Here is a 27,280-nt window from a genome sequence, read left to right as displayed (position 1 = left end):
TAGAAAGAAGGTATTGGATGATCAGAAGCTGATGCCAATGTTCTGAGTTGTCCACGCTGCCCACAAGAGGGGATTTAAGAGATTCTGGTTCAGTTCACTCAATTTTTCCCGACGTGCACTGTGAGCAGCGAGGTTTTCCAAGCTCCTTTACTGCAGATATATATTGCACTGTATATTTTCAGGACAATGAAAGGATTTATTTAGCATATGGCTGACCTGGATTGTCTCCACTGGCTCAATTGACCTTTATTGCCTTGGGACAGTGGTAAGATTAGGAGATGCTATAAATAGCTGCAGCRCTGTGGGAGCGGTATCACAAAAATGCACTTTGCCCAAACAGCCTGTCATTTCACTTTGTGGGGGATGTGTGCATTTGGCTTTCAAAGGGACCTGTCTCCCTGAGATGATTTTTGTCCTCTTCTGAATCACTGCAACTGAAGCTCTGAGATTATTTTGGCCGCTACCATCAGGTTTTAATACATACAATGCAATAGTGTTGGGAAGCTGTAGAAAATAGACTGTCCAGGTGCAGCTGAGCTTTGGRTTGTAATTCCACCTGGGACTCACTGGAGGAGGCAGCTCTGACAGGGCTGGGTGTCTTTAGGGACTCAGGCAGTGGGGTTATCCCCTCAGCACTGTGGAGCCAACTTCAGGAGAGTTCCTGGCCATCACCTAGGACTTCTAAAGATGGCCACATCTGTGCCTCGAGAGTTGTAAAAAGGATTTTGGACCAGAAACATAGAACTGAAATATAAGTGGAAAGAAGCTGAAATAACTTGAGGTATTCTGACATGATCAAAGATGGTAGTAGTTTATGACTTCCCTTCCTGGTGGTGTGCCCATGTCTTGTTTTACRTAATTGGATGCTGAATGGATGACTTTTCCCAGCCTATAAGCAAAGTAAAAGCAACAGGTGTTCAATTGTTTGATTCTTAGCAGCAACACGTATTTTGTCTCTCCTGTAAATGGTATTTGGCATTRTGCATAAATTGATTCAACAGGTCCAGTTGGTGTGGAAGGAGTCGGTGAAATGCACGGAGACTCCCCTGACGCTGCGAAACATAACCACAGATAGCCCACTGGATTTGATATTCTGGCTTAGTGCCAGATGAGTAACTGATCTCCATTAAACAGTAATTCCTAGTGATCARGTTGCTTTAGTTCTTCCCCTAAACTGCTTTAGCAGGAGATGGCATTCAAGCACCATTTCACTGAAGTTGAAATGAAATGCGGCGCTTGCATATTCTGATTTCTGGAGGAGGCTGGGGAGGATGTTGGGTCTTTATGTTGGAGATACATATTTGTTGTAWATACACTCCATTTATTTGTGTTTTTCTTTTCAATTTGCAGGAAAGCCATCTCCAGGTCAGGCCTCCAGCACTTGGCTCCTGTGCATTCCCTCAACATTGCAGTCACCAATGGACCTGTGAAGGAACCAAGAGCGGCCTTAGAGTGGACTGTAGGTGTTTGGTTTTTCTGGCACTTAATTTGAGCAATTAATCTCTAGTTAGTGCTCTCTTCATCCTTAAATCAACATAAGAYATTTTGTTGCTACCAAAATTAGCACTAGTTATTAGGAAAATGCTTTTATTATGAATTAAAGGACAAGTATGAAAACCTGTGGGGACTTGAGCAAAACAGGACAGATTTTGCCTCTTGGAAGCTGTCAGGCTCCATTGGCCCACCTTCTTCTTGACAAAGTCTGCCATCAAAAGTTGATATAATTTTAGCTCTGCTTGATAAAAATTTAAGGCTAAAGACACAGGTCAACTTGTTTTTGTCTGCGCAGTAGGAAATTGAAACCCTTGGTCACAATTCTTTTTGGGTAGGATTAGATTTCTTCTGGGCCCAAGCTGGCATGTAGACATGGAGAACGTGTTTCCATCCCTCCTRTCTTGCTGCTTTTATGTTTCTGGGCTGGACCACTTTAGGGCTGGTCCAGGCTATCGATACATTGCTGTATCAAGGCACCAGCTGCCCAAGCAGTTTTTAGTTGAAGATAAACTTCTGTTTTGATGAATATGGCTTATGTTGATCTTTGTTCTTGATACCGAAACAGAATTGCTTTTTAGATTGCCTGCTCTTCTTGARCCCCAGCTGTTGCACTCAAAGTTTAAGGGGGTGAAACTTTGCAGGAAGTTGCATTAGAATCACTGTGAGGGTCTGCAGTTGGAAAGCTTGTGTAGAATCCTGTTGGAAGTGCTTTGGAGAACACCTTGTTCTTTCATTTCAGCAAGGTATAAAAATGCCTGTTTTGAGTCATCACTGCTGTTCAGTAGAAATCTGAGGAATCAGTCACATAGGTGAAARGTTAAGCACATCAGGCTACATTAAACACCTTTGAAAACTGTATTTAGAAAGAAACAACAGCAACAACCCTCACCAAAATGCCTCCTGCACACCCAGCCCAACAACCACACCTTGCCCTTACTCAAAGCTGATGGTCTGCTACTCCTTTACCAGGATGTTTCCATGATCCCATGATCATTACTCTTTTTACCTCATACAATCCCAACCCATAAATACTGCAGGAGTTGCTATAACTTGGTAAACATTGATTAAATATTGTAGATTTTAATTCTGTGTGGTGGTTTTGTGGTTTACTTCCTTGCTTATGATTTAGATCAATTTCTTAGCTGGTTTAGATTTTTGATCAATTAAATTTCTTTGCCGTTTACTGTCTCTCAGACTGATGTTGCTGCTTTACTTCACACTTTGGAGAAGGGAGGCACCTCTGTGTCATGTGGGGAAARGGACAGGATAGTGAGGGGAAGACATCTGTGGCTGGGAGGAGCCTGAATGATGAGCTGTAGTAATTGCTAAAAGGGAAAAAGGTATTTCTCAAATGTGAGAAAGTAAGATTTGGTGATATGGTGAGGTTGAAATGGACCAAAGTCATTCAATATGTTGTGAATTTCAATTAAATTTTAAGGTTTTAAAATTAAGTTTTAAATTAAGTCCAGAGGTGTATTTGGTAGAGTGAAAAGATATTTTGATTAAGATGTATCAGAACCAGAGAAGAAGTTTTTGTCACAGGAAGGCAGTACTGATCACTGTTTGTTGCATCCCTGTATATGTCATCCTGCTCTTCAGTATTTCTGAGATTGATTCCCAAAGGACCCATGATGGGAGATCTTTCCAAAGCCTAAATGATGTGAGCATAAATTGTCACTTGACTTCACGGGGAGGAAATACTTTCTACCACAGTCTTCACAGTAAAAACTGGAAAAAAAATCTCTGCCCATTGCCACATTTTTTGAGAGGTGATTTGCCATTATCAGATGGTTTTGTGAACAGGGTGTTGAGTCAGAATGGGATTCCATTCTTTGCTCTGTCYCTTACCTCAAGAGTGAGCTCAGATGAGTTGTTTTGCCTCTCAGAACATCAGCCTGTCTAGCTGTAAAACAGAGGTGATGATTCTCATGTCCCCAAAGGCTTTTTGCACAAAACCCCCTGGTATTCTTTATTATTGATGTTGTTACCATCTCTCTTCCCTGAGGTTTCTTTTCCCTAACATACTTACAAATGTCCAGTTTCATCACATTTGTTACATCTAATTCAAGTGAACTTGTAGCTTTGCTGTGTAATTTAAGGTTATCTTTTCACACCAGGACTGTACAGAATACAGCCTGGAGTGTCTGGAGAAGGTGTTATAATAACCAGAGGGGAGTGCTCAGTAAGCCTTACCAAAAAGGAACTGACCTAAATGGCTGCCCCTGTGATATATTTATTCATATCCCCTTTTCCTGCACTCTCCCATTTTAGACATTACTCTAGTGTTAAATGATAAGTGATTCTAGCCCAGGTTCTCAAGTAAGTGCAGGCTGAGCCACCCAACACACTGGCTGTGTATTTTTGAGGATCTGGGTCTTTGTGTGTTTTTCTACTGCCATTTGCTACCAAGGATTATAATCACAGCCTTGTACACAAGGTCCTGATTTTTTTTTTAAGCACTGCCTTCTAGATCTTGCTTTCTGTGGTGCTTACAAAAATATTGACAGTCAATACTAGAGTGTTGACCATCCCCAAATCTCTCTCTCTCTCTGTTTTTTTTTTTTTTCCCCATTGATGCCCATTTCTTTCCTTGTCCCGTGACAATGAGACTTTGAATCTTTCCCCTACACCTTGAGACTCATTTGAAGATACTCAGTTTCCATCCACGTAGGTCAACAAAAAAACTTGATTGATCCATGCTTTGTGTTCTGTGAAGGCACAACTGGAGTTCTCTGGGTACAAGTTGAAATATTACAAGTTACATCACAAATTATGTGTACAAAAGACAAAGCCAGGAGTCTTATAGATTTAAACAAGAACAGAAAACAATGTGTTGGAATAGAAGTTGAAAAGTGGCATTTGGCAACGTGTGGGAGCAGGCTCAGGTCAGGAGGATTGTACCAGGCACTAYCTGATTCCACACAGATGGAGTAAGGAAAGCCAGACCTCATCTAGTGTAGAATCTAACAGGAACAGGAAGGGCAGCAAGAATTATTTCTCTGGGCAAATCAGTAGGGTTTCAACAGTAGGATCTTCAAGGCTGAGTTTTATAATCAGGGACTGAGTATTCAGCTAGAGAGATGTACATTATTAGATGCTCTCTAATGAAAGGAGAATTTTTTTCACATTGCTGATGTGAAACTGTTATCAGCCAAAGTAGCAGTTCATGAGAACATGGGAAATCATCATCTCAGCTGAGAGCATTTGGACATTGCTCCTTCATGAAGACAAATGTTGTTGTTCTGCTTCTGTACACAGGTGTCCTCTCAGCTGAAGGTTAGGGGGATCTCAAAAAGAAATTGATGCAGAGATATTGGAAAGCGTGGTGGGGAAAGGAGAACCATATCCCYGTGCTGTTTCATTTTGTTCTATGTCCACATATTGCATTTGTAATAATTAAAGAATAGGTGATCTCTACATGAAAAATAGATTAAGATGCACTAAGGTGGAGTTTAAACTGAGCATATATATCAACAGAAAAATATTTTGAGACATTGCCCCTGTTTGCAACGTGAGTATTGCAAACCATGGAATTCCAGAGTTTAGGGTAAAATAAGCCAAACCTGGCAGAAAGACATTTGGGAAAGAAACATCCAAACAAACTTGTTTCTGCTTAATAGTCACCTCATAAAGAAAAGGGCTAAAATGAATAATTTTTGCTTGCAAAGAGATTTAATTAAGTTTAGGTTGAGCACTTATTTTACACTAATCATAAATATCACCCAAATGCGTATTTGCAAGAAGATTTCCTCACTCTTGCTGGAGTGTTAATAAAGCAAAAATTTTCTTACTGAGCTATTTTAGAGATCTCGAAAATTTTTTTGCAGAATGTCAGTCATAGCAGGAGCAGAGGAGAGTTCCATTCCTCCTCTTACAACTGGAATTACAACTCCTGAACTAGAACTTTGRGCTGACTGATTTATTGGTTTGGCTGAATAACTACAGCTGCTTGACGTGGCAAATTAAAACAGTCAGGTTTATCTGCATTGCTTTTAAAACCATGCAGCCTGAAGAGCAGTGAGGTGTGGAGATGCTGGAAGGCTTTAGAAATAGAGTAACTCTTGCTCTGTCATTTACTGCGCTGGAGCACTTGAAGAAATTTGATTGAATTGGTGAAATGTGCACAGCAAGTCACAAACACGTGCATGTAATTACATCTTTCCCAAACTCCTGCTCCTCGAATTCTTATTTCTCCTGCACTTCAGCGGGGATTGTGTGTGGTATTTGTTTTGCATGCGAGGAAYGTTTGCTATACCAAAGCTATTTTTGTTTGCTGTGAAGGTGGTAACAGATCAGGAGCAATCAAAYGGGAGGTCCCCATCTGGGGGAGCATATTGAGCTCGTGTGTCCCTTGTGAGCCTGGCTGCATCTGCCAGGAAAGCACTGCTGCCTCTTCTTCCCTGAGCAGGGGCTCTTTTTCTTCCCAGGATGCCGAGTTCACACGCTTGCGAGGGCTGGGAAGCTGGCGAGGAGAGAGAGCTCACAGTTTTATTTATCAGGCCACAGTCCTTGCTGTTTTATCCACAATGATGGACAGTATCTGTTTTCCACAAAGCAATTCAGAGTAAAACGTGTCATCCCAAAAGGCTGATCTGAGGGGTCAGCAGAGGTGCCCAACACTGAGCTGGCACCAAAAGCATCAATCCCACTAAAGGCATCTTTAACCCACCACTCCTTCTGTCAGATCCAACAGTTATGGGGTCACAGGGTGAGCCATTTTGTCCAGCTGATTTGGTAGATGAGATATCTTGTTTTTTTCCATTAGTTGAACTGATTTTATGTGCAGTTTACAGCCACAGATTCAGCATGAGGAGAATGGCAAGAGCATGAGACTGGTGTCTGTGGCTTCAGGGACAGAGAGAAAATGACTGCTTTCTTTAAAAGTCATTAAATCCTAAAGCCAACATAAAGACATCAAGTACAAAATAAACTAAACTGGCAAATTTTGTATGGAAAAAAAAAATTATGTGTCAAAATATACAAGTGATGACAGAGCCTTTAGTGTGGTTTAGCTTTGTGTTAAACAGAATGTCATCCTGACAGGGACCTCTGTCAGCTTCTGTGTTGGTAGGTGGAGATGAGTACCCTTTGGTCCAGCATCTTGTGGACTATTGCCTGTAAACTGTGGAGTAGCAAATACTGTTTTTATTGAAGTCAGAATTCTTCATAGAATTGTATTGATTTTTGTCAAAAAATCTTTTTTATTTTCTTCTTTTGACAGAAGGAAATAAAAAATTTGGCTTATTAAAGGTCACGGCGCTTCCTTTGACTATATCATGTTGATTTTCTTAAGTGGCAAGTGGCTCAKCATATAGATGACAGAGCTCTGTAAAATTTAAAACTGTGGAGTTCAAATAATTCCCTTTGATCTTATTGAGACAAATTAACTGACRAGGGAAGATTTTTGAGGGAAGGCATTTCATCTTGGGCAGCCTCAGCTCTTCGCTCTGATTCAGGATGAAAGATTTTTCAGAAGTCAATTTGCTGGARTTGAAATTGTGAGTTTTCATACACGGTGCTGTGAAATTGTTTGTGGCAGTAGGTATCTGGAGGTGTGCTACTTACACCAGATTAGGTTATTCACATTTTTATTACCTAGTTGTGTCAGAACTCTGTAACAGCATGAACTACGAAGGTCATCCTTGTACACTGCTTACTAATTTTATTTACTCGGTGATGTAAAGTTAGACATGTTAATAATCTATCATACAAAATCTGGAACAATAGAGAGCAAACTCAATCAGTCTAAAGTAGGTTATGGAAATAGGCCACTTTATCTTTAGAAATCCCGATGGCAATTTATGTGGACCTGGTCCGAATGAAGCGGTGGTTAATCTATTTTTTAATGATATTTTTATTCCTTGCAAAAAATTCTGTCCCAGGAGTAGTGTGTTTTCTTACTTAGCTTTCATATTTAGTCTTTCCTAAGCATTTTTTATAACCTACAAAATTTAGCTCTGGGTTATAATGTTGAGTTTTTGCACTGTTTTGTCAGCAAAGAACGTGCTCAAGTCAAGCACTCTACGGTGAGCTCGTGTCCTGCTGCTCAAGAGAAAATAGCTGCAATATAAGAATACACATAAAGGAAAGGGTTTGCAATCTGAATAATGAACCCTTTAAGAAAGGCTTGAAGAACTTCTTAGGCTGGTGCATGTTCTTAGAAACTATTTTGCATTGTATAAATGTTGAAAATCCTCACCTAAACTATTGTCCTCTGGGAATTTGAACATTTCTGAGGAAGTTAAAGACTTGCAGACCAGTAGGTCTCTCAGCAGAAAATCCCCAGTGTTGGTYTTGTCCTCTTGTTTTGCTTGAAGTGAATGCCATAGCTGTGGTAGGCACCATGGCTGTTGTGGATGCACTCCAGAAAGCAAAAGATTTTGCTACTTCTGCTTTTCTGCATTACCTAAGAAATCAGCATGGCAAAAGAAGCTATCTCATTTTATCACTTTGAAACTGACAGTGGTATTTTAAATAAATTATTTTTTCCAAGATGGCTATTTCAGAGCATCCTGCTGTCGGACGCCATCTGTTTGGTGAGCGTCATCATTTGTGACTTCTGCAGTGTGGGAACCAAATGTCAGACTGTCAAAGCGTTTTCTRTCATGCTCTAATTCTGGCTGAACAGAATTCCTATTTATTCACTTTGCTCAAGTAGTGTACAGTAGGCTTTTAGGTTTTTTTAATCACACCAGGATGACAGGCAGGTGAAACCCACAGTCTGTCTACAACCAAGTTTCCCTAGAAAAGGATTTGCATAGAATCAAATACAAATTTAGCCAAATGAAGCTGCCAAGACAAAGTTAGATGTTAGCCTGTTGATCACTCCTAAGTGTCAGTGTGCTAGGTAGATCCTTTTTTGAGAGATTCTCAGATAAATGTGTTCTCCTTCCATGTATAAAGTTAAAATCTGGTCTCTCCTGGCTGCCTGATGTTTTGTTGATTATTCACAGAGTGTTGACCCAGCCATTCCAAAGATAGCATCTTCTCTTGTCTAATTTATCCCATCACCCTAAAGCTACAGTCAGGATGTTGCTTTGCACTCCTGTTCTCAATGTTTTTTTTAATTTCTCCAGTTGAAAGTTCATTAGTTGTGTTTTTGTTTCATCTCCCTTAATTTTAGGTTGCTTTAAAATTCTGTGTACATCTCGTGCGTGTGAAATCTCAATTCCCAGTTAAACTGTGCAGCATCTGGGAAGAGCATCAGCAAAGTTTCACTGAACTGTGCTCAAAAATACTTTGGTTTCGATTGGTGCTGCATCATTGTGTTGTCAGCATTCTTTAAGCTGGGATGATCAGCCTGGGTAATAATATTGTTATCTGCTGTGGTTTGTATTGTAGAAAACCAAAGCAACACTGGTGGTGTGGTGGTTTTTGTTTGTTTTTTTGTGTTTCTGTAGGGTTTTTTTTGTTTGGTTTTCTTTTTAATTTATTTTAGTTTTCTGAATTGACATTGAAAATCAAAAATTTTTCCCACCTTTATACTGACATTGCTGAATTTCACAAAACAGGTTAACAACTACCTTTTTTTCAGGAAAATGCTGTGAATGGAGAACATCTGTGGCTAGAGACAAATGTTTCTGGGGACCTCTGCTACCTGGGGGAGGAAAGCTGCCAAGTCAAATTCTCAGTGAGTTATTTTYGGATTTCTTTTTCCTCTTTTTGAGGTAACAGACCTGGCTTCAGACTGATGCAGTGCTCAGTCGCTGGAGAGCTTTGAATTGTTTGCCCATGTTCCAGAACAAGAGCAAAAAGGGCAAAAGGCTGATGGTAAAGACTTTATTGCTTCAGGAAAAAGAGCCCAAACCAGTTTTGATTGACCCAGATTGTTTACACAGTGAGAATGTATGTAATGAACATGGTAAGGGAAAAAGGGTAAAATGGAAAAAAGGCAGAGTTGTTTCAGGAATGTTAAAATACATCAATCTATTTTACATAAGAATATACACAAATATTTCAATTGTTGCAGCCTCTGGGAAGAGGGTCTGATCACGCTTTTGCTGTTTTAATCATCTAACTATTTGAACTGAATTTTCCAAACTCTTGAATTTGAGCACTCATATTCAGGTGTTTACCCTCTCTTATTTGGGAATATTCAAGGTTAACTTTCTCCTGTTGAATCTTTTCTGCAGCATATGAAAAAGTTTGATGGGACTGATCCATGAGTGTCTGTTCTTTGACTRTCACACTTCCAGTCTACTTCAGGAGGTCTTTTTGCCCAGTGTATCAGTGAAATTGCTTCAGCCAAAGAGAAGAAAAAACCTGACCCTCTCTTACTTTGGGAAGATTGGGGAGAGAGGGGTTATCCTGTGTTCAAATCCTTGATTTAAACAATGCTCAAGGGAGCGTCCTGGCTCTTGGAGTGCCAAGGTTAAAGAGAGTTCCTCATCTCTTCATGATACTGTCTTYCTGCTTTTATTCCTACAAATCAATGCATTTTGATTCACTAATCACCCCCAATTCTCAGGGCAGTGTGATCCAAAATACTAGTGCTTTCCATAGCACAAATTTAATAAGAAAATTGGTTACGTTATGGCTGAGTGGACCTTTGATCTGACCCAGTGTGATGATGGTTCTTGAGTTCTCAGTAAAAGTTTGCCTTTCTAAGACTGAGAAAATTCTTCCTCATGATTTAGCCCATCAAAAGTAGCATGGAAATTATTGATAGGTTGCATATGATTTTCACAGAGATAAAAAACATACTTGAAATTATCAAGGCACAAAGGCTTAGTCTGATATATAGTGCAAGCTGTATATGTGGAAGCTTAGTCTGCTATATTAGGAAAATAAATACAAATACATAAATTTATATATATATATGCCATGATTCTTCATGTAAAACATTAGAATACCACCCCATGTATTACATGAGAACCATGTACAGTTAGGAAGTATCTAGATAATTATGAGAATTAATAGGATTATTATAATTACTCCTTAATATGAGTTGAAGCTGTGTTCCCTGTTTCTTCACGAGCTTATTTAAAGTATGTTGAAAGTTCTAAAGGAATAATTTATTAGACATTTAAATGGAAATGAATAAATTSAATGTAAAAATCTGAAGCAAAGAAATTTCAATTTACTGTGTATTTTTAAAACTTCTGTCCCTCAAGCACAAGTCTATAAGTTAAAATTCTATGAGAATTAATTCCATCTGGTTAATTAAATTGAATTTGTGAAGTAAAATGAGTAAATATATTCTCTCTTCTGGATGTATTCCTTTGCCTTTGATATGCCTTGGCCCAGGAGATTCAATGGAAATTCTTTCAAAAGCCCGACTGAAATTAATAAAACTAACCAGCATAATTGTGAATTTTGTCCCTGCTGTTACATTTCATAAGCATTTAACYGCATTCTCCGAGAATTTTATCATTCTCTGCTAAAATGACCCAAGTACCCAGGTATTTTTCTATTTTTCTATCGTATTAAATATTGTATGACAGGCTTGTGAGCTGATCCGAGTTCTGTGATTTGCAAGTGCAGTTTTTCTCCTCTTTGCACTGGCTTGGCTCATCATCCGCTGGATGCACTGCACACAGGAGAATTTTCTGCACTGGGAGGAACTTTCTTGTAGCTCACAAGCTGGAGAGTGCTGTGGCTGTCTTTTTCACAAAGTTCAGTTTTTAACTGGAAGAGCTGCAGACCTTTATTGTTAATTAATTAATTAATTAATTTATTTAGTGCACGTACAGTTGAGAGCACCAAAAGACGGGGGGAAAAAAATAAAAATAGGTTGCATAGGGAACAAAACCACCTCTTGTTTTCCTGCTGGGAATAGCACAYCTCCACACACCCTCTGTCCCTTTCTCTTGCAGAAGTCTGCTCTGCGGAGGAAATGCGCTGCCTGCAAGATTGTGGTCCACAACGCGTGCATGGAGCAGTTAGAGAAGGTAAGACATTGCCATCTTCTGGAGCCTGACGTAGCCAGCACGCTTTTAATTCTTTCAGTGATCTTTTAGTCTTAACAAAGATTGACTTAAAATTTCATCTTTTTTTTTTTTTTTAATTTTTTTTATTGAAGTGTATTTCTTCAAACTCCGTGAACCATAAAAAACGCCAAAGCAACAAAATCTAAAACGAAACGAAGAACAAAAACCACATAATGCTTTCACAGTTTTAATGTTTAAAAGCAAAAKTCCCTCTCCTTCTGGATTAAAAATTGAAGCTAGAAAATGGAGTATCCTGTCATACACAAAATTGGGCTTTTAAAATTTCCCAGCTAAAGTCAGCGTAATTCATTGTATGACAGCTCTACTTATTATGAGCAATGCAGAATAAGATGCTAATATGAACATTTTCCCCTGTATTTACTAGAATATACTGTTTTCCCCTCAAAACTYCAGAAATCAAATTTTTGTCTGTAAAATGGAAAACATCAAACCTTTCCTTTATTTCCCTGAGCATCTGTCCTGTTTCTCATTTCCTTCAARGATCCCTGATCACACCCAAGCACCTACAGAATATCTATCACTGACTTCAGTCTTCCCCTCAGTGATTTGTCTTCATTATGCCTAACTGGAAATGTGCTCGAGAAATCTCCCCCCACCCTCTTCATTCCTGGTGGGATATGGGCAAGGAAATATGTGTGGGAATTTCCCCATCGCTTTCATTAGAGCTTCATTTTCACTTCTATGTATTTAGCAATCTTTTTCTTCATCAGAGAAGCTGAGGCATAACAAATTTATAGCAGCAGCCCTTTGGAAAGGGTTTTTTCCTTTCCAAGTATTTGGACTCRTGTTGACAAATCCCACAGTGATTGCCATAATACCAAGCTGGAGAGGTACCATTTCCACCCCCGATGCTTTTATACACAGCGAAATTAACGTTAGCACATGCTTTCAGCACAAAATGTTACCAGTGAATTTTTCATGACTTCCTTCATCACCAGCAGCGCTGACTTTCCATAGCCCAGCGAGTTGGTGGCACTGCCAGCCAGAGAAAATGAGCACTTAGAACAAAACCCAGCTTGTCTGTGCCATTTTGGAGACCACGGCATCCACATCTTGGCAGAGGGTTGTTAGGAAGTCTGTAAAGTCTAAAACTGGTGCATAAGTCTTGGGCTCTCTCTGGAAAGGTGCACATTTTAAGCAAAATAAATATAAACTAGATCTTTCCRGCCTGCTGTGATTGTACAGTGGAATAAGTTGCAATTCCAGGTGAAGAACAATAGAAGAAGGCTAATAWGCCTTTCATTTCTTTAAAACTATTTTGTCTGGTTCTTTTTTTTGTGCCCTTTTATTTTATTTATTTTTCTTTTTCTCCCTACAGTTATTATTTTGAAGGCCATTTTTAAATGAGGGAAGAACTTATTTATTTGAGGAGGGTTGTATTTGGAGCAATTTCATCCTTCAGTCTTCATAACAAAAGCGTAGCTGTGCAGTACCTTTAAATGTTTAATTGTTTAAGGATAGTCAATCCAAACTTTAAATTATTTCATTTACTTCATCCTTACTTCACTTATCTTTTGATTGTTTCCCAGGCATCTCTCTTCTTTAGTACATTTTAAAATTTCTATATCATTCTATTCTTTTATCTATAGATTTTTTATCAAAGCTTCCTCCCCCCACACACACACTTTTTCTAGGAAAGACTGTAATTTTTTGTATGAAATACTTTTTTTTTCTTCACCCTCCTAAATTTTTTTCCATTCATGGAAGCTCCTGTTGTCCTCTTTGCCTTTCCTCTCCCATCATCACTACTGTGTGAGACAGTACAAGGCTCCCCAAATGGTTTGTGGTTGGGGAGGTGGATGAAAACATTATCTAAGGAAAGGGTAGAAATTTGTGGTTTGAAATTTGGTAATTCACATGGTTCTTCATGCAAATGGAAATTTCTCCAAAGTCTTTGTGAAGTCATAAAGATGGGATGTGCAGAAAGGTCTTACAGAGTGAGATTTCCACACCTGCTAACTTTTGAGACCTAAGCTGAGTTCTGCACTTGTTTACAAATGATCTTCAGAAAAACAAAACAGATGAAACTGTTTCCTTCTAGAAGGAGGAGGCAGTTTAAATATTTGAATTGAGTAGGCAGAAACAGCATTAATGAAGGTGGGGGCTGTGGAGGTCTAGCAAGAATTAATGTTGCATATGAAATAAGATTTTTCTGAGCTCCAGCTAAGTTATATTTTTTCCACCTGGTGAAACTAATGTTTTCATAGATAATAAATATTTTGTAAGCCTAGCCTAGATCAAAATGTTGGAATAAATTGTCTTTCAGTTCACGTTAAGTTCTAACAGTTTTATTTCAATGCCAGATTAATTTTCGCTGCAAACCGACTTTCCGAGAAGGAGGCTCCAGATCTCCAAGAGAAGTAAGTAATGGACTTAAAAAAAAAANTTCCGAGAAGGAGGCTCCAGATCTCCAAGAGAAGTAAAAAATGGATTAAAAAAAAAAAAAAAAGAGGATTGCTGTTCATCTGACATGTGTGCTGATCCCCCTGGTGTGGAGCTGCAGAAGTGCTTTTAGATTGAGAGGAGAGCTGGTTCCCAGAACGTGTTCGCCTCTCCAGGATAAATGTAAAATGAATTCTAGCTGAAGCTCTCTATTACTTACACTGACAGAATTAATTTCGCCTTCCTGTTGTCTTTTGCCCATTCATTCAGTTATTCTGTATTTTTCCTTCTTTTTTTTTTTGGAGTAGCGTTTTTTTCTTCCTCACCTTTGAGCTGGTTTTTTTGGTTTTTTTAATCTATTTCCCTCTCCTTTCACTTGTTCTTCCTTCACCTTTTTTCCCCCCTCTAGAAGAATTTCAAACATAAAATCAAACATTTAAAAACCTGAATACTGAGGAAGTAGTCCTGGCCTCATTTCAGCATGGATAAAGAAAGCACCACCTTGCCCTTATTCTTCCTGGARTTTTGGTGGGTTTTGAGGTTTCCTGCAGCGCCTGCTGCACATTTCCCTCCAGGAATTTCTACACTGGCTGAAAGGACTTTTTCTTTGGTGTCTGTAAACCAGTTTTACATGGATTGTATCGCTGAGTTCAAGGTGCCACTGTTTCTATAACACTTTTGTCCTTGTTTTCAGAACTTTGTGCGGCATCACTGGGTGCATCGGCGGAGGCAGGAGGGCAAATGCAAGCAGTGTGGAAAGGTAAGATTTCCAGCACRACACAGGACCAGCTCAGCAGGTCCTTCTAATAATTTCATTTTTTTATTTCCACAAACACTTAGCCTCTTTTAATGGCTAATGGCAAGCCTGAGATGTTGAGCATAACAGCCCTGATTCCCACGTGGGAAGGGAAAGGCGTCTGCATCTGCAGAAATGAGCACWTCATTTGTCCTGGGAGGTTGTGGTGTGCTGGCTGCTGAAAAAGAGGAGGAGGAAAGCTCTGACTCCTTGAGCCTTTTTAATTGCTAAGCTTGCCCTGTACTAATAKGATGTTCTTGCAGTGCTGTCCTCTGTGCCAAAAATTTTGGTCTATTTTTTTGGCTCCTGGAAAAAAAGGCTGTTGTTTTCTTTCTGCCCGAGCAAGCTCTAAGATTTGTGACACTGCTTGGCATTTCATCTGCTTCATAGATTGTAAAAATTCATTTCTGAAAAGCTATAAAAAGGGGCAAGAAGTGCTTTAGCTACTGAAGGTCTTTCTCCTGAAATTTTATGAACTGCTGAAATATATTGAGAAATATTTAAAAGTTAAATTAACACAGGGATTTAATTTCCCTTCTTTAGTACTATATTATATTTTTACCTCTCTCTTTACAACTAGTAAGAAAGTCTGTGTCTCATCTCCATGGCACAGCACTTCAGCCACAGGAAAATGAGATTTGTGTCTGGATACTCATACAGCTGGTGGCTGCAATAGGACATGCAACACAAATGTGCTGTCCTTTTATAGCAAATTGTATGGGAATGGTCCATCACAGCAGTTTTAAAACAGCTTTCTTAGGGTATGACTTTGCCTTTCCTTCTCTGCCTTCTTGGCCTGGTTCTCCCCTATAGGCATTTGAAGTTGCCTTTATATTTAACAGTCTATGATAATTTCTTTTCTGTGGTCTTGCCTTTTGAACCTTGAGTTCATGTGAAGTTGTARCATTTAAAACATCCTTTAGCGAGAAATTCCTGAACTTAACTGCATGCTGTGAGAAGAGCTACATTTGGCTGTTTCAAACCTATCACGTGTTTTTTTTTTTTCCTAATGCTTCATAGCTGTTGTGTTGAAAGAGATGATAATTAAGTGTTCTCAAGCCATGGCAGCCATACCATTTATGATGTTAAAGAATCCTTTTCTTTCACTTGAAGACATGGAAAAAAAGACAGTTTCGTAGCTCTTGGCTGTTTGTTACCTGTAGTCATCAGAGAAATCAGAATAAATTTTTTATCTTTCTATAATATGACATTATAAAAAATGACATAATATGATATTATAATATGACATTTATGAAAAAATGCTGCAAGAAAATACTTGCAAAAAATACTAGTAGCAGCCCTAACACTGGTGTGAAATAGTCTTTAATGATAAATATTTCTGAGAATACAACTGAAACACACCAGAACTTGTAATCCCTGTGTGCTTTCTTTGGTACATGTGTGTCTATGGCAATTTGGACTTTGATTCAGATTATTCAGACGGGCTGAATTACCAACACAAGCTGGTTTTGTGGACATTCAGGTGCTCTTTTCCTAAGAGTACATTTTTTTTCTGGGGTCCAAAACTGTTTCATTCCACAGGAGCAGCTCACAGCATGGGGTTCCATGTGGAGTGATTGGTTGATGGAGAGTCAGTGCTRATCACCTACTGTTAAGCTGATGTTCTCAAAAAAGATGAAATTAATTCTCTATCTCAAAATTTCTAATTTGGTGCAGAAGTCTTCTTTGAATGATGGAGGACATCTGAAATTCAGTTTTCATTCTCACTCAGAGAAGGCAAAAAATATGATTTCTAGTGAAATATGGAGGGTTTCAGTGTTTCAGTCCAATAGTCCCTGTTAGATCTCGCTGTTTACAGTACTCTGTTGATCCAGTTGCTTTATTTGTAAAGCTGGCTTTCAAATAAATGCTATTTTACCTTAAACTTGTATCCTCAGGAAGAATTAGCTCACATTTGTAAAGCAGTTTGAGGAAGGAAAGTGGTGGTTTATTGCTACTTATCATTAATATGTTTTTATTGCTGTATCATTTTCTCTAATGACTCCCTGAAAGCCAAATGACTTAGTAAATAAATGAAAAAACGGTCCACCCAGAACCAAACAAGCTGCTCAGTCCATATGTTTAAAATGCACAACTGATGGGTTGTGGAATTAATGCACTGAATTTAGATTTTTATTAGTGGAGGTTTTGGGAAAGAAGAGTTTTCCCCCTGGTTGTTACAAAGCAGAAGAAAACAAAACACTTCACACCCATGAGGGACTGAAATAAATGTTTTTTATTTTAATGCACTTTGGAAGATGGAGTAGTGAAATTTGTGAGAAACATTGTGAAGCGCTAGAATGAGTAAATGAGAAAAAGGTGTTTTGTCCCGTGTCAGACCTCTGTTCAACACTTGTACCACAGTTACTGTCACTCTGTCCTTATGCCCATACCCAGTGTCAGAAAAGATGTGCCCAGCCAGCAGTATCTGCCCAGCTTGTTTTTATTGAGCCATTTTACTCCATTGCTAAACCTGAATATGCCAAATCACCATCACGCCGAAGAATCTACTCCCAATTTCTCTGAATGTAAACCCTGAGGCCTCAAAAGGACTGAAACAAAACCCCAAAACTCTAGCTGGAGGTGACACAAGCCTTTTCAGGAGCCTTCTCCCCTTCTGAGGATCAATGGGATTGTCTTCAGCCACCCTGTACAAATTCTAGCTCAATCCCTCACCTAACAACCACCAGGGCATCTCTGCATGGGTTTTTTTTTTTGTTTATTTAATTCTTCTTCTTGGCGTGCTTGACCTTGTCATTCCACTGAGCACTAAGAGGCTCATTTTTCCCTGCTGGATGAGAAGGACCTTAACARCAGAAGCAGTGAGGCAATGTCCTGGTAGATGTTACTAAATAAGTTTATAATTTTTTTTGTGTTCAATCTTGGTCATTGTCCAACACGTAGAAGATTTAGGTATTACTCAGCTTGTTGMAAAGAAAATTGGCTCAAGAATTCATCACTTGGTAGAGAGATTGAATTAGAAAATTCTCTACTTGCAGATGTAGAGAGAAACTTGATAGAACCCCATGAATGCAGGATCCAGCCAACTGCAAATCTGAAATCTAAGTAGTGAATGTGACAGACAGTTCAATGAAATTCTGCACTTTCCATCTCTCCAGCCATCAACCCACATAAATTTCTTTCTCTCACTAAAATAAGCTTTAACTCAACACAGAATTTCAGGCTGTATCTTTTTTGTTGCCTGTGTTAGATATRAGAAGGATATATATGACCCAATTGTCTTTTCCAGCCTTAGAATTTACAGCAAAGTGGAATTGCTTTCTATAGAATGAAGCTCTTCTCTAGGAAAATAAAATCTCATTTTATGATGGGAATGGGCTTTTTTTTTTATGTATAAAAATATGGAGAAATATTTTCTTTTAATTGTGTGATCTGAATCAGACCATCTTGATTTTTTTGGAACTTACTGGAAAGATTTTAATCTGAGTCAGTTCAATAAAACTGTAAACTTAATTACTTCATTACTTCATTTTTCTGTTAAAAATAAAAAAAAAAAAAAAAAAAGTTAATTCTACTCTGTAATAAGAAAAAGAAAAATTCAAATTCTTGTTTATATTTAGAACAAACAAGGCTGCAATGACAGAACGCTTTGTTCAACAGAAAATTTGAAACTTTCAGCTCTGTAGAAATCCAATAAAAATTAAAATAGATATTTCTCTATTTCATCGTCCATTGTTTTTAACTACAAAAAAAAAAAATCCAGGGAAAAGCATAAAACTTTGCAGAAATTCTTTTAAAAGGATTGTGGGAATATACCCCCRTTGAAGAACCTTCTCTGTTACCTCCTGTAATTTATTTATTCATCCAAAAATCTGCTTGACTAGCACAGTCACTCAGCACAAATTAGAGTTATATATTTTCTTCTAGTCAAGAGGAATTTAATCTTTCTTTTCCCCCTGGTTTTTCTAGGGCTTTCAGCAGAAATTCTCCTTCCATAGTAAAGAGATTGTGGCCATCAGCTGTTCCTGGTGCAAGCTGGCGGTGAGTGGACAATACATCAGGAGACTGTGATCTGGGTTTTTTTTTTTTTTTTTTTTTTTTAGTTTTGGTGCTTTTGTTTGGCTGGTTTTGTTTTGATTTTTTTTTAAATTTTTTTGGTTGTATTTTGTTGTTTTGGGGTTTTGTTTTGATGGGTGGTTTTGGTTGTTTTGTTTTTTTGTTGTTTTTGTTAGAAGGCGTGGCTTAGGAAGATCATCTTTGGTTACATGTCCCTAAAACTCCATGAAGGTTTGAAGGACTTGAAGATGGTGAAGCTGGGAATATCACTCCAATTTTTGCACCATCACCCTCCACTTCTTCTCCATGACTCTCGTTTTTCCCTCTCTTGCAGTTCCATAACAAAGTCACCTGTTTCATGCTGCATCACATCGAGGAGCCGTGTTCCCTGGGGGCTCATGCTGCTGTCATTGTGCCTCCCACCTGGATCATTAAGGTGAAGAAACCTCAGGTAACTGCATGCTGCTGTCTGTTTCTGAAGCTGTCGGGCTGTGCTGGGTCCAGCCTGGCTTYTCTGCTTGGTCCTCCTTCCCCAAGGCATGCTTGTTCACCCCTGTCTCTATCCCTGAAACCCAGCATACCTCCATGGTGGTGATGAACCCCTATCCTCCTACCCTTCCATCCAGTTCTTCAGTAAATTCCCCTGTTTTGGGATGATTAGCAATAAATATGATTTATTCTGAGCTCCCTCAGCTCAGAGCTGCTCCTGGACTGTGAGTTCAGCACAAGAAATCCCCTGTGTGCAGGCAGTCGAGCATGTTTCATTCAATAGAGCTGAGCAAATACAGGGAAAAGCTGTTCCCAAACATTCACTTGAATTGCAGGAAGAATTGGTTGTGTCTGGACTGRCCCCCCCTCTGAATTTGCCTTCAATGGACCTGTAAAGGATCAAATCTTATTTACTCCAGTGCTTGCAGTCAGCAKTAAAGCCCACGTGCTCAGTTGCTTTGGACTTCAGAGCTCTTGTGATGGATGTGGGAGGTCTTAGAGAGGGCAATTCACTGCTGAACACAACAGGGAGAAAAGATATCCAAAAGAGAGCTGGCCAAAAATTGAAAGGGGTTCACATCATGCAAGAAGTTGGTTTTTTTTTCTGTGAAAAGTCTGTTTTCACTCCAAGCTGAGCTGAAAGAAACAAGCACTGAATATACCAGGGAGTCAGAAATGCTGGTTAAATTTTTATTTCAGAATAATCTTTATTTCAGTCTATCCTTGGGAAGTGACCTGGGCTTTTTGTGCCTTCTGGCTGTCAAGAAGAAGCTAAGAAGTTCAGGCTAAGACAAAACTAGACCATGAAACCAGAAAGAGGACTGAGGACCTACATTGTGACACTGACTTTAGTTCCAGTTTAGGGAYATCACCAGCAGATTTGGGCAAGCAGAGAATTTTAAGTGAGCTGGTGGTTAAAGATGAGGAGCAGAGGGAAAGGGAAATTTATGTATGGAGTAATCAAAAAGTTCACCAAAGAGGTTTCTATTTCTCCTTTAGAAGCGTAGGTAAGTTTCCTAGCCACATCCACTCTCAGAAAAAAGAATTTTATTGCTACTTGTAGATTTTCCCCACGTGCTTTTTTCCTCTGTTTTTTAGCTCAGTTGCCAGCAGAGGAACGTTTTTTTTGTCTTGTTGAGGAATGTTTGAATCCTTGGCAGGGACTTAATATCCTTGGCTAATTTTCAACTGTGTGCTATTTGACAGATGTATCCACATCATGTATCCCTGTCTGAGCTTACTAAAAGAAGCTTTTCTTCAATCCCTTAATTTTTTATTTAATTTAATTTTTAGTAAAAAWAGAAAAAAAAAAAMCWGTGACAGGTATAATTTTCTTTTGATTTGGCTTTTGCTCAAAGCAAGGTACCTTCCTTATAATATTTATAGGGAATTTGTTTTCTTGTCCATTATTTTTTTCAGAAAAAATCAGGTTAAAAAAAAATATCTAATCTAGGTAATTGTAAATGATGGGAAAAAATATTTTAAATAAAGGCTTAAAATGTTGAACTAAAAGAGAATGTTAGCTTTGTGTACCTGAGTCATGAGCACAGAGAAAGTACTTCAATTCATTACTCACTTGCCATCACATCTTGAAATTCATGGTCAGTAGCTTTCAAAACCTTATCTTGAGTGGCTCAGGCATTAGACAGTTCAAAATTATATTTAACACAGATAATGGGTGTATTTTCATGAAAATTCTTAGTAACACCCACTGGAGTTATGGGAAATGCATCCCTATTACTTTAGAAAACAGTGATGCATCTTTTGGATGTGTTTTCAGAGTTTTGGCGGAAGTCTTGTTTTCTTATTTGTTGTTTTCTTAGGAAATATTTTTCCTCTCCTGCTGTTTCTGGCCAGCTCTGCTTCTCTGTATTATGACCTTCTTCACCCTATAGAAATGTTTGGTAAACACTATGAAATATTCACTGCATTCAAACCAGAGAATATAAACATGATATTTACAAATGTTTGTGAATTCACATTAAAAAAAATCTGTAACCAACAATCTGTTTTTCCCATATTCCACAGTCAGAATAAAYTTGGCTAGAAGCTTTTTGGTTATAAAATATTTCCTCAGCTCTAATTAACTACTTACATTGGTCACAGACAACTCCTGAACTGAATTCCTTGCTCATATAACATTGGTTTTAGTGGTGCCTGCATCCTGTTTGTTTGTGGTTCCCTTCAAGTAAATAAGATGGCTTTTTGTAGCAAAACTTTGCCCTGTTTTTTATAATTTTAATTTTTTGGTTGTCACAAAAATGGTTTTCCATGCTTATTTTTTTACAGCTGGGTCACCACCTTTCAAATATCAGACTTGCAGGAAAACCACACCCTGTTACCAACAAGGTTGGGGTAGTGAAGCCTCRTGGTGAAATTGGTTAAGGGCAAATTTATGCTGTGTTCTAAATGGGAAGCTTTTGCTTCTTGTAAGCAATTGATTGCAAGATGAGGAATATTCAGAATGCTTCAAATAGTTTTGGAATTGGTGGTAGCCCCGTGTGTAATGACCCACTGACATGAATGGAAAACTCCCAATACTTCTTCCATGTTATCCATAATGTGAGCCACTTCTGTAACTTTTCTACTGATTTCCAGTGCTTTGATACCAGCATAGTTTTCCTGGGGTTCAGAACAATTCCATCTCCTAGATTGTGAAGCAGGTCACCCCTGTTGGCTGGTGGTGTTTTATTTTTGGTGAGGCTTGGTTGCCAAAGTGGTGTTAGCTCTAGCAGTGGACTTGCTATGTGCTTGTGTTGTGGGAGAAAAGTAGATGATAAGGAGGATCTGGCTGATGGATTTACTGATTCAGTCTGTCAGTAACTATAAAATTCCCAGGTTTTTCTGTTCAAGGTGAGTAAACATGGTGTTTTATTGTCCTCCTTTGAGGACTGTGAGGAAGTCCTGGTGAATGCTTATATTTCTGGGTTTATTTCTTTTTTTTCCTTCAAATGCTGAGTGCAGATGACTTGGCTGATAGTGGTTTGTAAACAACCAGAAGATGGTCAAGATTGACCTTCCCAGATTCTATTCATTGTTTAATTTGAAAATCAGTGWGGTGAAAGCCTTTGACAGCCGAGGSTGAAATGTTRTMAAGGAAAAGGTTGAAAGKTTTTGTTGGRTCTGTCTGAGGTAGTCCATGGCCTTTTCACTGTCTAACACCACACAAGAAGGACTCCARTTCTTCTCTTCATCCACCTAAGCTTTCTGAGAGCCATGCTGACCATTCAATAATATGAAAAATCTCTTTTTGAAGATGGACAAACTGACATCCACAAAGGAGAGGTTTCCTCTCCAGAGGCAAGTTAGGATTTRCTTATGGTGCCCATTTAAAGGTATGCTTTGCTATCAGGTACCTTGCTGGATAACATTATATGTTTACAAAGTCCTCATTGCCTTGTTCTGTGAACAAGGTGTTACGTATCCATGTCTTCAGTGTGCAAAGACTGCTGATATTCTTTGGCTGTTACTCTTSTGCATGTTTGCAAAAAGCCCCTGCGTATGTTTTAGCAGCTTTTCTGCTGTTCATCTGCTATGGACATGTGGTTGCAATTACTGTAGCAAAGCTTTAGGTTCTGTTAACACTATGGTTGTAGGCATGTTTAAAAAAAAAAATTTTAAAAAAAGGTGAAATAACATTGTTGAGATGCAGCATTTAATGCCTTTTTGAGTATGGAAATGAAAATGGCTGTAATCATGGATGGAGGCTCAGACTAAAACTGTTTCTTTAATATTGCTGTATGTCTTTTCCCACCCCATTCATAGGCAAGAAAAGAACTGCATTTAAACATTCTTTAAATGATTATTTTATAGTTAGGGTTTTACTGAACTGTCTGTACCTTTCGTGTGAGCTTTCAGCAGACTGCCAACCTGCCTGTGGGTAGACTGGATCTTTCTCTGGCCTGTGTTTTTCCCCAATGCAGGGAGAAATCATCATCAGAGAATGCCTGAGGAACAAGGCTAAGGCCCCTGTGGGAGGCAGCTTTGAATTTAATGCCCCTCTAACTTTCTGTTGGCATCAAGACTTTTGCCTGCAGTCGATGTGGCTGCTGAGACAGGGCAGTGCAAGACCATGCAGGTGGGGTTGCTGATGCACTTGGTAGCCAGCACAGTCTTTAGGGTTTATCATGCTTTCCAGATCACTTTGTATCACAGCAGGGAAGAGAACAAACATCTCTTTTGGTGGTTTCTCAAAATATGGTCTAAAAGGGCAAATGCCCGGAATCGCTCCGCAGAACTGTCTTATCTTTGGTATTTTTGCTAAGCAATAAGTCATGAATATTTCCTTCTCCAGGAATGCTTTGAGCTTGGGGCCTTGTGCTCTGCAGCAGGTTTCTCTTGGTCTCAGTGATAAAGGACAATGCCTTTAGGTAGCTCAGACAGATAGCTGTTAGTTTTTCTTCTCAGGGATGTGGAAGCATGTCTGGTGTATCATACTCAAATCTTGAAATTCTGGAAGTGGTTGATGTGTATTAAACAAAACTTAGTAGCTGTTTCTTGTTGATATTGGATAATGAGCAGGATTAAAAATAGGACATCACTTTCTACACATTTGATGATCTCTGCTTGTTGGCTTTCATTAGTGGTACTCATCTGATCAAGGTCAGGACAGAAATGAAYTTTCAGATGAGCTGAGTGAATCTTGCTTTCCCTTTTAAAGCCACGAAAAAGAAAATCAATGAACTTTCTTCTAATTCTTCATGCTACTTTATTTCCTGGTGGCGGTTAGRCTAGAAGTTGAAATACTGCAAAAATATTTGGATTATTTCCCATAAGACAAAATTTCAATTATGGAAATGGTTAGGGTTTCCTGCAGGTATAACTTCAATTACTGAATTAAAATAAATAAAAAGTTATAATAAAAATCCCCTTTTTGGACTGTTCTTATCACACCAGAACACCTTTTTGCTTAGTATCACCAAGCAGCCTATCACCTGTCTGGACATAAATTCTATTTTAATATGTTTTGCAAAAATACAAGCGTTGTATGGTATTTTCCTATGTAGTTAAGTGATGTTGTTATTAAAAAAAAAAACAAATAATCACCCCAAAAACACTTCCTTTACTTAAATCTTTAAAAATTAACAATTCAGTTTGTTCCTTAGCAGATGATTACACAAGTTTCTTGATAGGCTGGAACTGACTCTAAAGTGCCAGCATCATATGCCATGGTGGCCTACGTTATGTTGARTCATAATGGTTGCCAGAGCTAAAACTTGTTGTTTTCTTTCCTTTAAAAAAAAAATAAATAAAGCAAACAAAAAAACATGAAAAATACCTTATTTATCATGTTTTTTTATTACATCTTTATGCAGGTGGTCTCCATACCAGGAGACGAGCCTGATTGGGCAGGAGACTGGAGCCCCGAAGGGGAAACGGGCGTCTCCTACCCCTATTGGGAGGGTTGGCAGGTACAACATGTGGTGTTATGTGAGTCTATGGGAGCATCTGATCTTTTTTTCCCCCTCACAGCGTGGGAAAGTTTCCAGTTCCAAAGCACCAGTCTGGTCTCCGTGTGTGGCTTTCTCCATAAACGGTGGTGTGGAAGTGTAAAGCATGCAGCGCATGTAATTTAAATCTCGAGCATGTGCCAGATACTCTTATCATTCTCCAAGTGGACATGCATGGAAGAGCTTCGTAAAGGGGCTCTGTCTGGGCCTGTCTTCTAAATTTTGTTTTGCTTTTCATGTATTCTTTTTCCTTTTGATGTAGAACTCCTTAAAGACTTCGACACGGAGAAAGAAGAGGACATCCTTTAAAAGAAAAGCCAGCAAAAGAGGAAATGAAGTAGGTATTCAAGTGCTTTGGAAATCATGCTCCTTTTGTTTAAAWTGTCTACACACATTTAAAGTTTTTAGGCTTTTTATTTCTTTTTTTTTTCAATGAAATTTTTAATATATTTTTCCCCTGGGAAATTCCATGCTATTGAGTTTGTTGTTGGAAGAGGTAAAACTTGTATGAGAAGCTTTCTTTTCTTAGCTGATTTTTTCCATGATACGATGTACCAGACTCCAGAAGGACCAGCACCCTAAAGAAAAAGGTTTGGGATGTAAAAGACTCAGCTCACATCTTTTTGTTTTCCACTAAGCAGAAACTGGGTTTGTGAAATCCATGGTGAGTGCACTGATGCAAGCTTATGGTCCAGCTTGAGGATGTCTCCTTCAGGGAATCTCATATTAAAATTGCACCACAGGGGGAGAGAAAACAGATTATTGATCTGTTGGTTTCATTTACCGTGTGTCTTACAGAAGACCTTGATTCCAGATCCTTCCTAGTGGATTAATTATACAGACAAACAGCCTCATGGGAGAGGTGGAGGGAGATTCACTCCTGCATAGCCAGGGCTCTCTGGCTCAAGTCTGTGCTTGGAATGTGGGAGAACTGCAGACCAGGAGCTGGAATCTGTGTCTATAAGAGCCCAGGGCAATGCCATCATTACAGGACTCTCTGGTGTCCTGCAGGGGTAGGGAGGCAAACAGTTTTCTCATCAAAATGTCACGTTTGATCTGTGGCATTTGTTCAAAGGTGGGAAGGCAGCAAGGCCAAGAATTCGAGAGCAGATTATCTGCAGATAAGTGCTGTCTGTTAGATGGAATTAATGGSATAAGCAGCTTACCTCATTCTATTTTCCTTTGGAAAAACTGTTTGTATTAGGAATAACACTGTATCTGACRTTTTATTGGTGCTGTGTGAATAATTGCTGGGGGGAAAGTGTTGGTAATAATATTGAAGTGATATTTTCCCCCTCTTTCTGTTGTCTCAGCTGGATAAACTCCCAGCTTAGCACCACATTGATGTGCCTGTACTATTTCCAACACCTGAGGTAGTTTTGCCTGAGCTAGGTTGGGTCTTCTGTGTATGTTGTGTCAAGGAAACACATCCAGTTTTTACTAAAGCCATTCCTTCTGTTTCTCAGGATAACAAAGGCCGGCCGTTTGTGATAAAGCCAATCTCCTCTCCACTCATGAAGCCACTGCTGGTTTTTGTCAATCCAAAAAGTGGAGGGAATCAGGTAAGAGCATTGGCTGGATCTGGATCACAACATTTAACAGCAGGCTTTCTGAAAATGGGACTAGTTCTTGGCCAGTCAGATAGAACAGACTCTATGTCTGAAGACCTTTCTTGCTGTGGAATTGCCTTTCTAATTCAGTAGAGCTGGATGACTGGAATGGTTATTTGAGTGGTTGTATACTCCTATCTGCAGATTCTCAAAAGGAATCTACAAGGATAGTTTGGAGATTTTCAGAAGATTTCATCTTCCCACAGAAAATTTAGGTTGCCAGTGAAGTTTTAGACTGAGCTTTATCCAAAAAGTGGTTTAACTTTGCTCGGAAGGGCTGTTGAAATTACTGAAAGTGAAATGACATACTGCTATGGCATCTAAAAAAGAAATCATTACTGGTCTTGTATTGTGCCATTGAGACCAAGTTTCAGTGACTAAARTACAGCAGACTTCTTCCTGAGGATTCTTGGAATGAATACTTTCCCAAGTGAATATTTTCCGGGCTCTCCCACTTTTTGAGTACCGAAAAATCTGAGTGCCTTTTGATAAACCGGGCCTTGTAATAGAAAAGATTGTTTAAATTACAACAATGGTCTGTAGAGCATGGAGAGTACCATAGGCACTGCTCCTTTTCTCCTCTGTTAGAAGAATTAGGGAGGATATCAAATGAAATTGTTAAGACTGATTCAAAACAAAAGAAAAAGTTGGTCCTTCTCACAGTCTGTAGTTCAGCTGAAAAACTCCTTGCAGTAGGATGTTGTGGACGCTTCCACAGGCTGAAGGAGATATTTGGAAGTGAAAACCCTGAGGATTACTGAAATCCCTGAGGATTACTGTACCTCCCTTTGGTTCAGGGGTTCTATGAACTGTGCACGGCTGAGACTGGAAGAATACTTATGGCAAACATCTCATTTAATTTCTCTCTTCTTACACCTTTTCCTAGGTACAGTGACTGCTATTCTTGGTTCTCCAGGGAAGGTGTCAGTCAGAGGAGGCATCCCTGAGAAGGGAGAGCTGTGGGAAATTGCTGATGTGAAATTTCCTGTGTGTCCTCAGGCCATGTCTGAAAGGCATTGTTGAATTAGAGCACAAGCTCACCCCATGGAGTTCTGCTAGTCAGAGATCCTGTCAGTTTGTGTCTGGGCAGGA

The 27,280-nt window shown here is 39.0% G+C and overlaps 1 protein-coding gene across 1 annotated transcript in view; it reads left to right on the top strand.

Moving 5' to 3' along the window:
* Positions 1 to 27,280, top strand: part of DGKI (diacylglycerol kinase iota) — a 186,348-nt gene that overhangs the window by 70,462 nt on the left and 88,606 nt on the right. The window contains exons 2-11 of the mRNA XM_057374488.1: positions 1,351 to 1,459; positions 9,029 to 9,124; positions 11,310 to 11,384; positions 13,748 to 13,804; positions 14,521 to 14,586; positions 18,553 to 18,624; positions 18,974 to 19,090; positions 24,444 to 24,539; positions 24,841 to 24,915; positions 26,045 to 26,140. Coding sequence (XP_057230471.1) covers positions 1,351 to 1,459; positions 9,029 to 9,124; positions 11,310 to 11,384; positions 13,748 to 13,804; positions 14,521 to 14,586; positions 18,553 to 18,624; positions 18,974 to 19,090; positions 24,444 to 24,539; positions 24,841 to 24,915; positions 26,045 to 26,140 — 859 coding nt within the window. The remainder of the gene's footprint in view (positions 1 to 1,350; positions 1,460 to 9,028; positions 9,125 to 11,309; positions 11,385 to 13,747; positions 13,805 to 14,520; positions 14,587 to 18,552; positions 18,625 to 18,973; positions 19,091 to 24,443; positions 24,540 to 24,840; positions 24,916 to 26,044; positions 26,141 to 27,280) is intronic.

Source organism: Malurus melanocephalus, unplaced genomic scaffold (genome assembly GCF_030028575.1).
Source record: "Malurus melanocephalus ecotype Western Australia unplaced genomic scaffold, MMel_1.1 scaffold_226, whole genome shotgun sequence".
In the NCBI taxonomy this organism is placed as follows: Eukaryota; Metazoa; Chordata; class Aves; order Passeriformes; family Maluridae; genus Malurus; species Malurus melanocephalus.
Note: the sequence above shows the minus strand (reverse complement) of the source record. Positions and strands in the feature narration are given on the sequence as shown.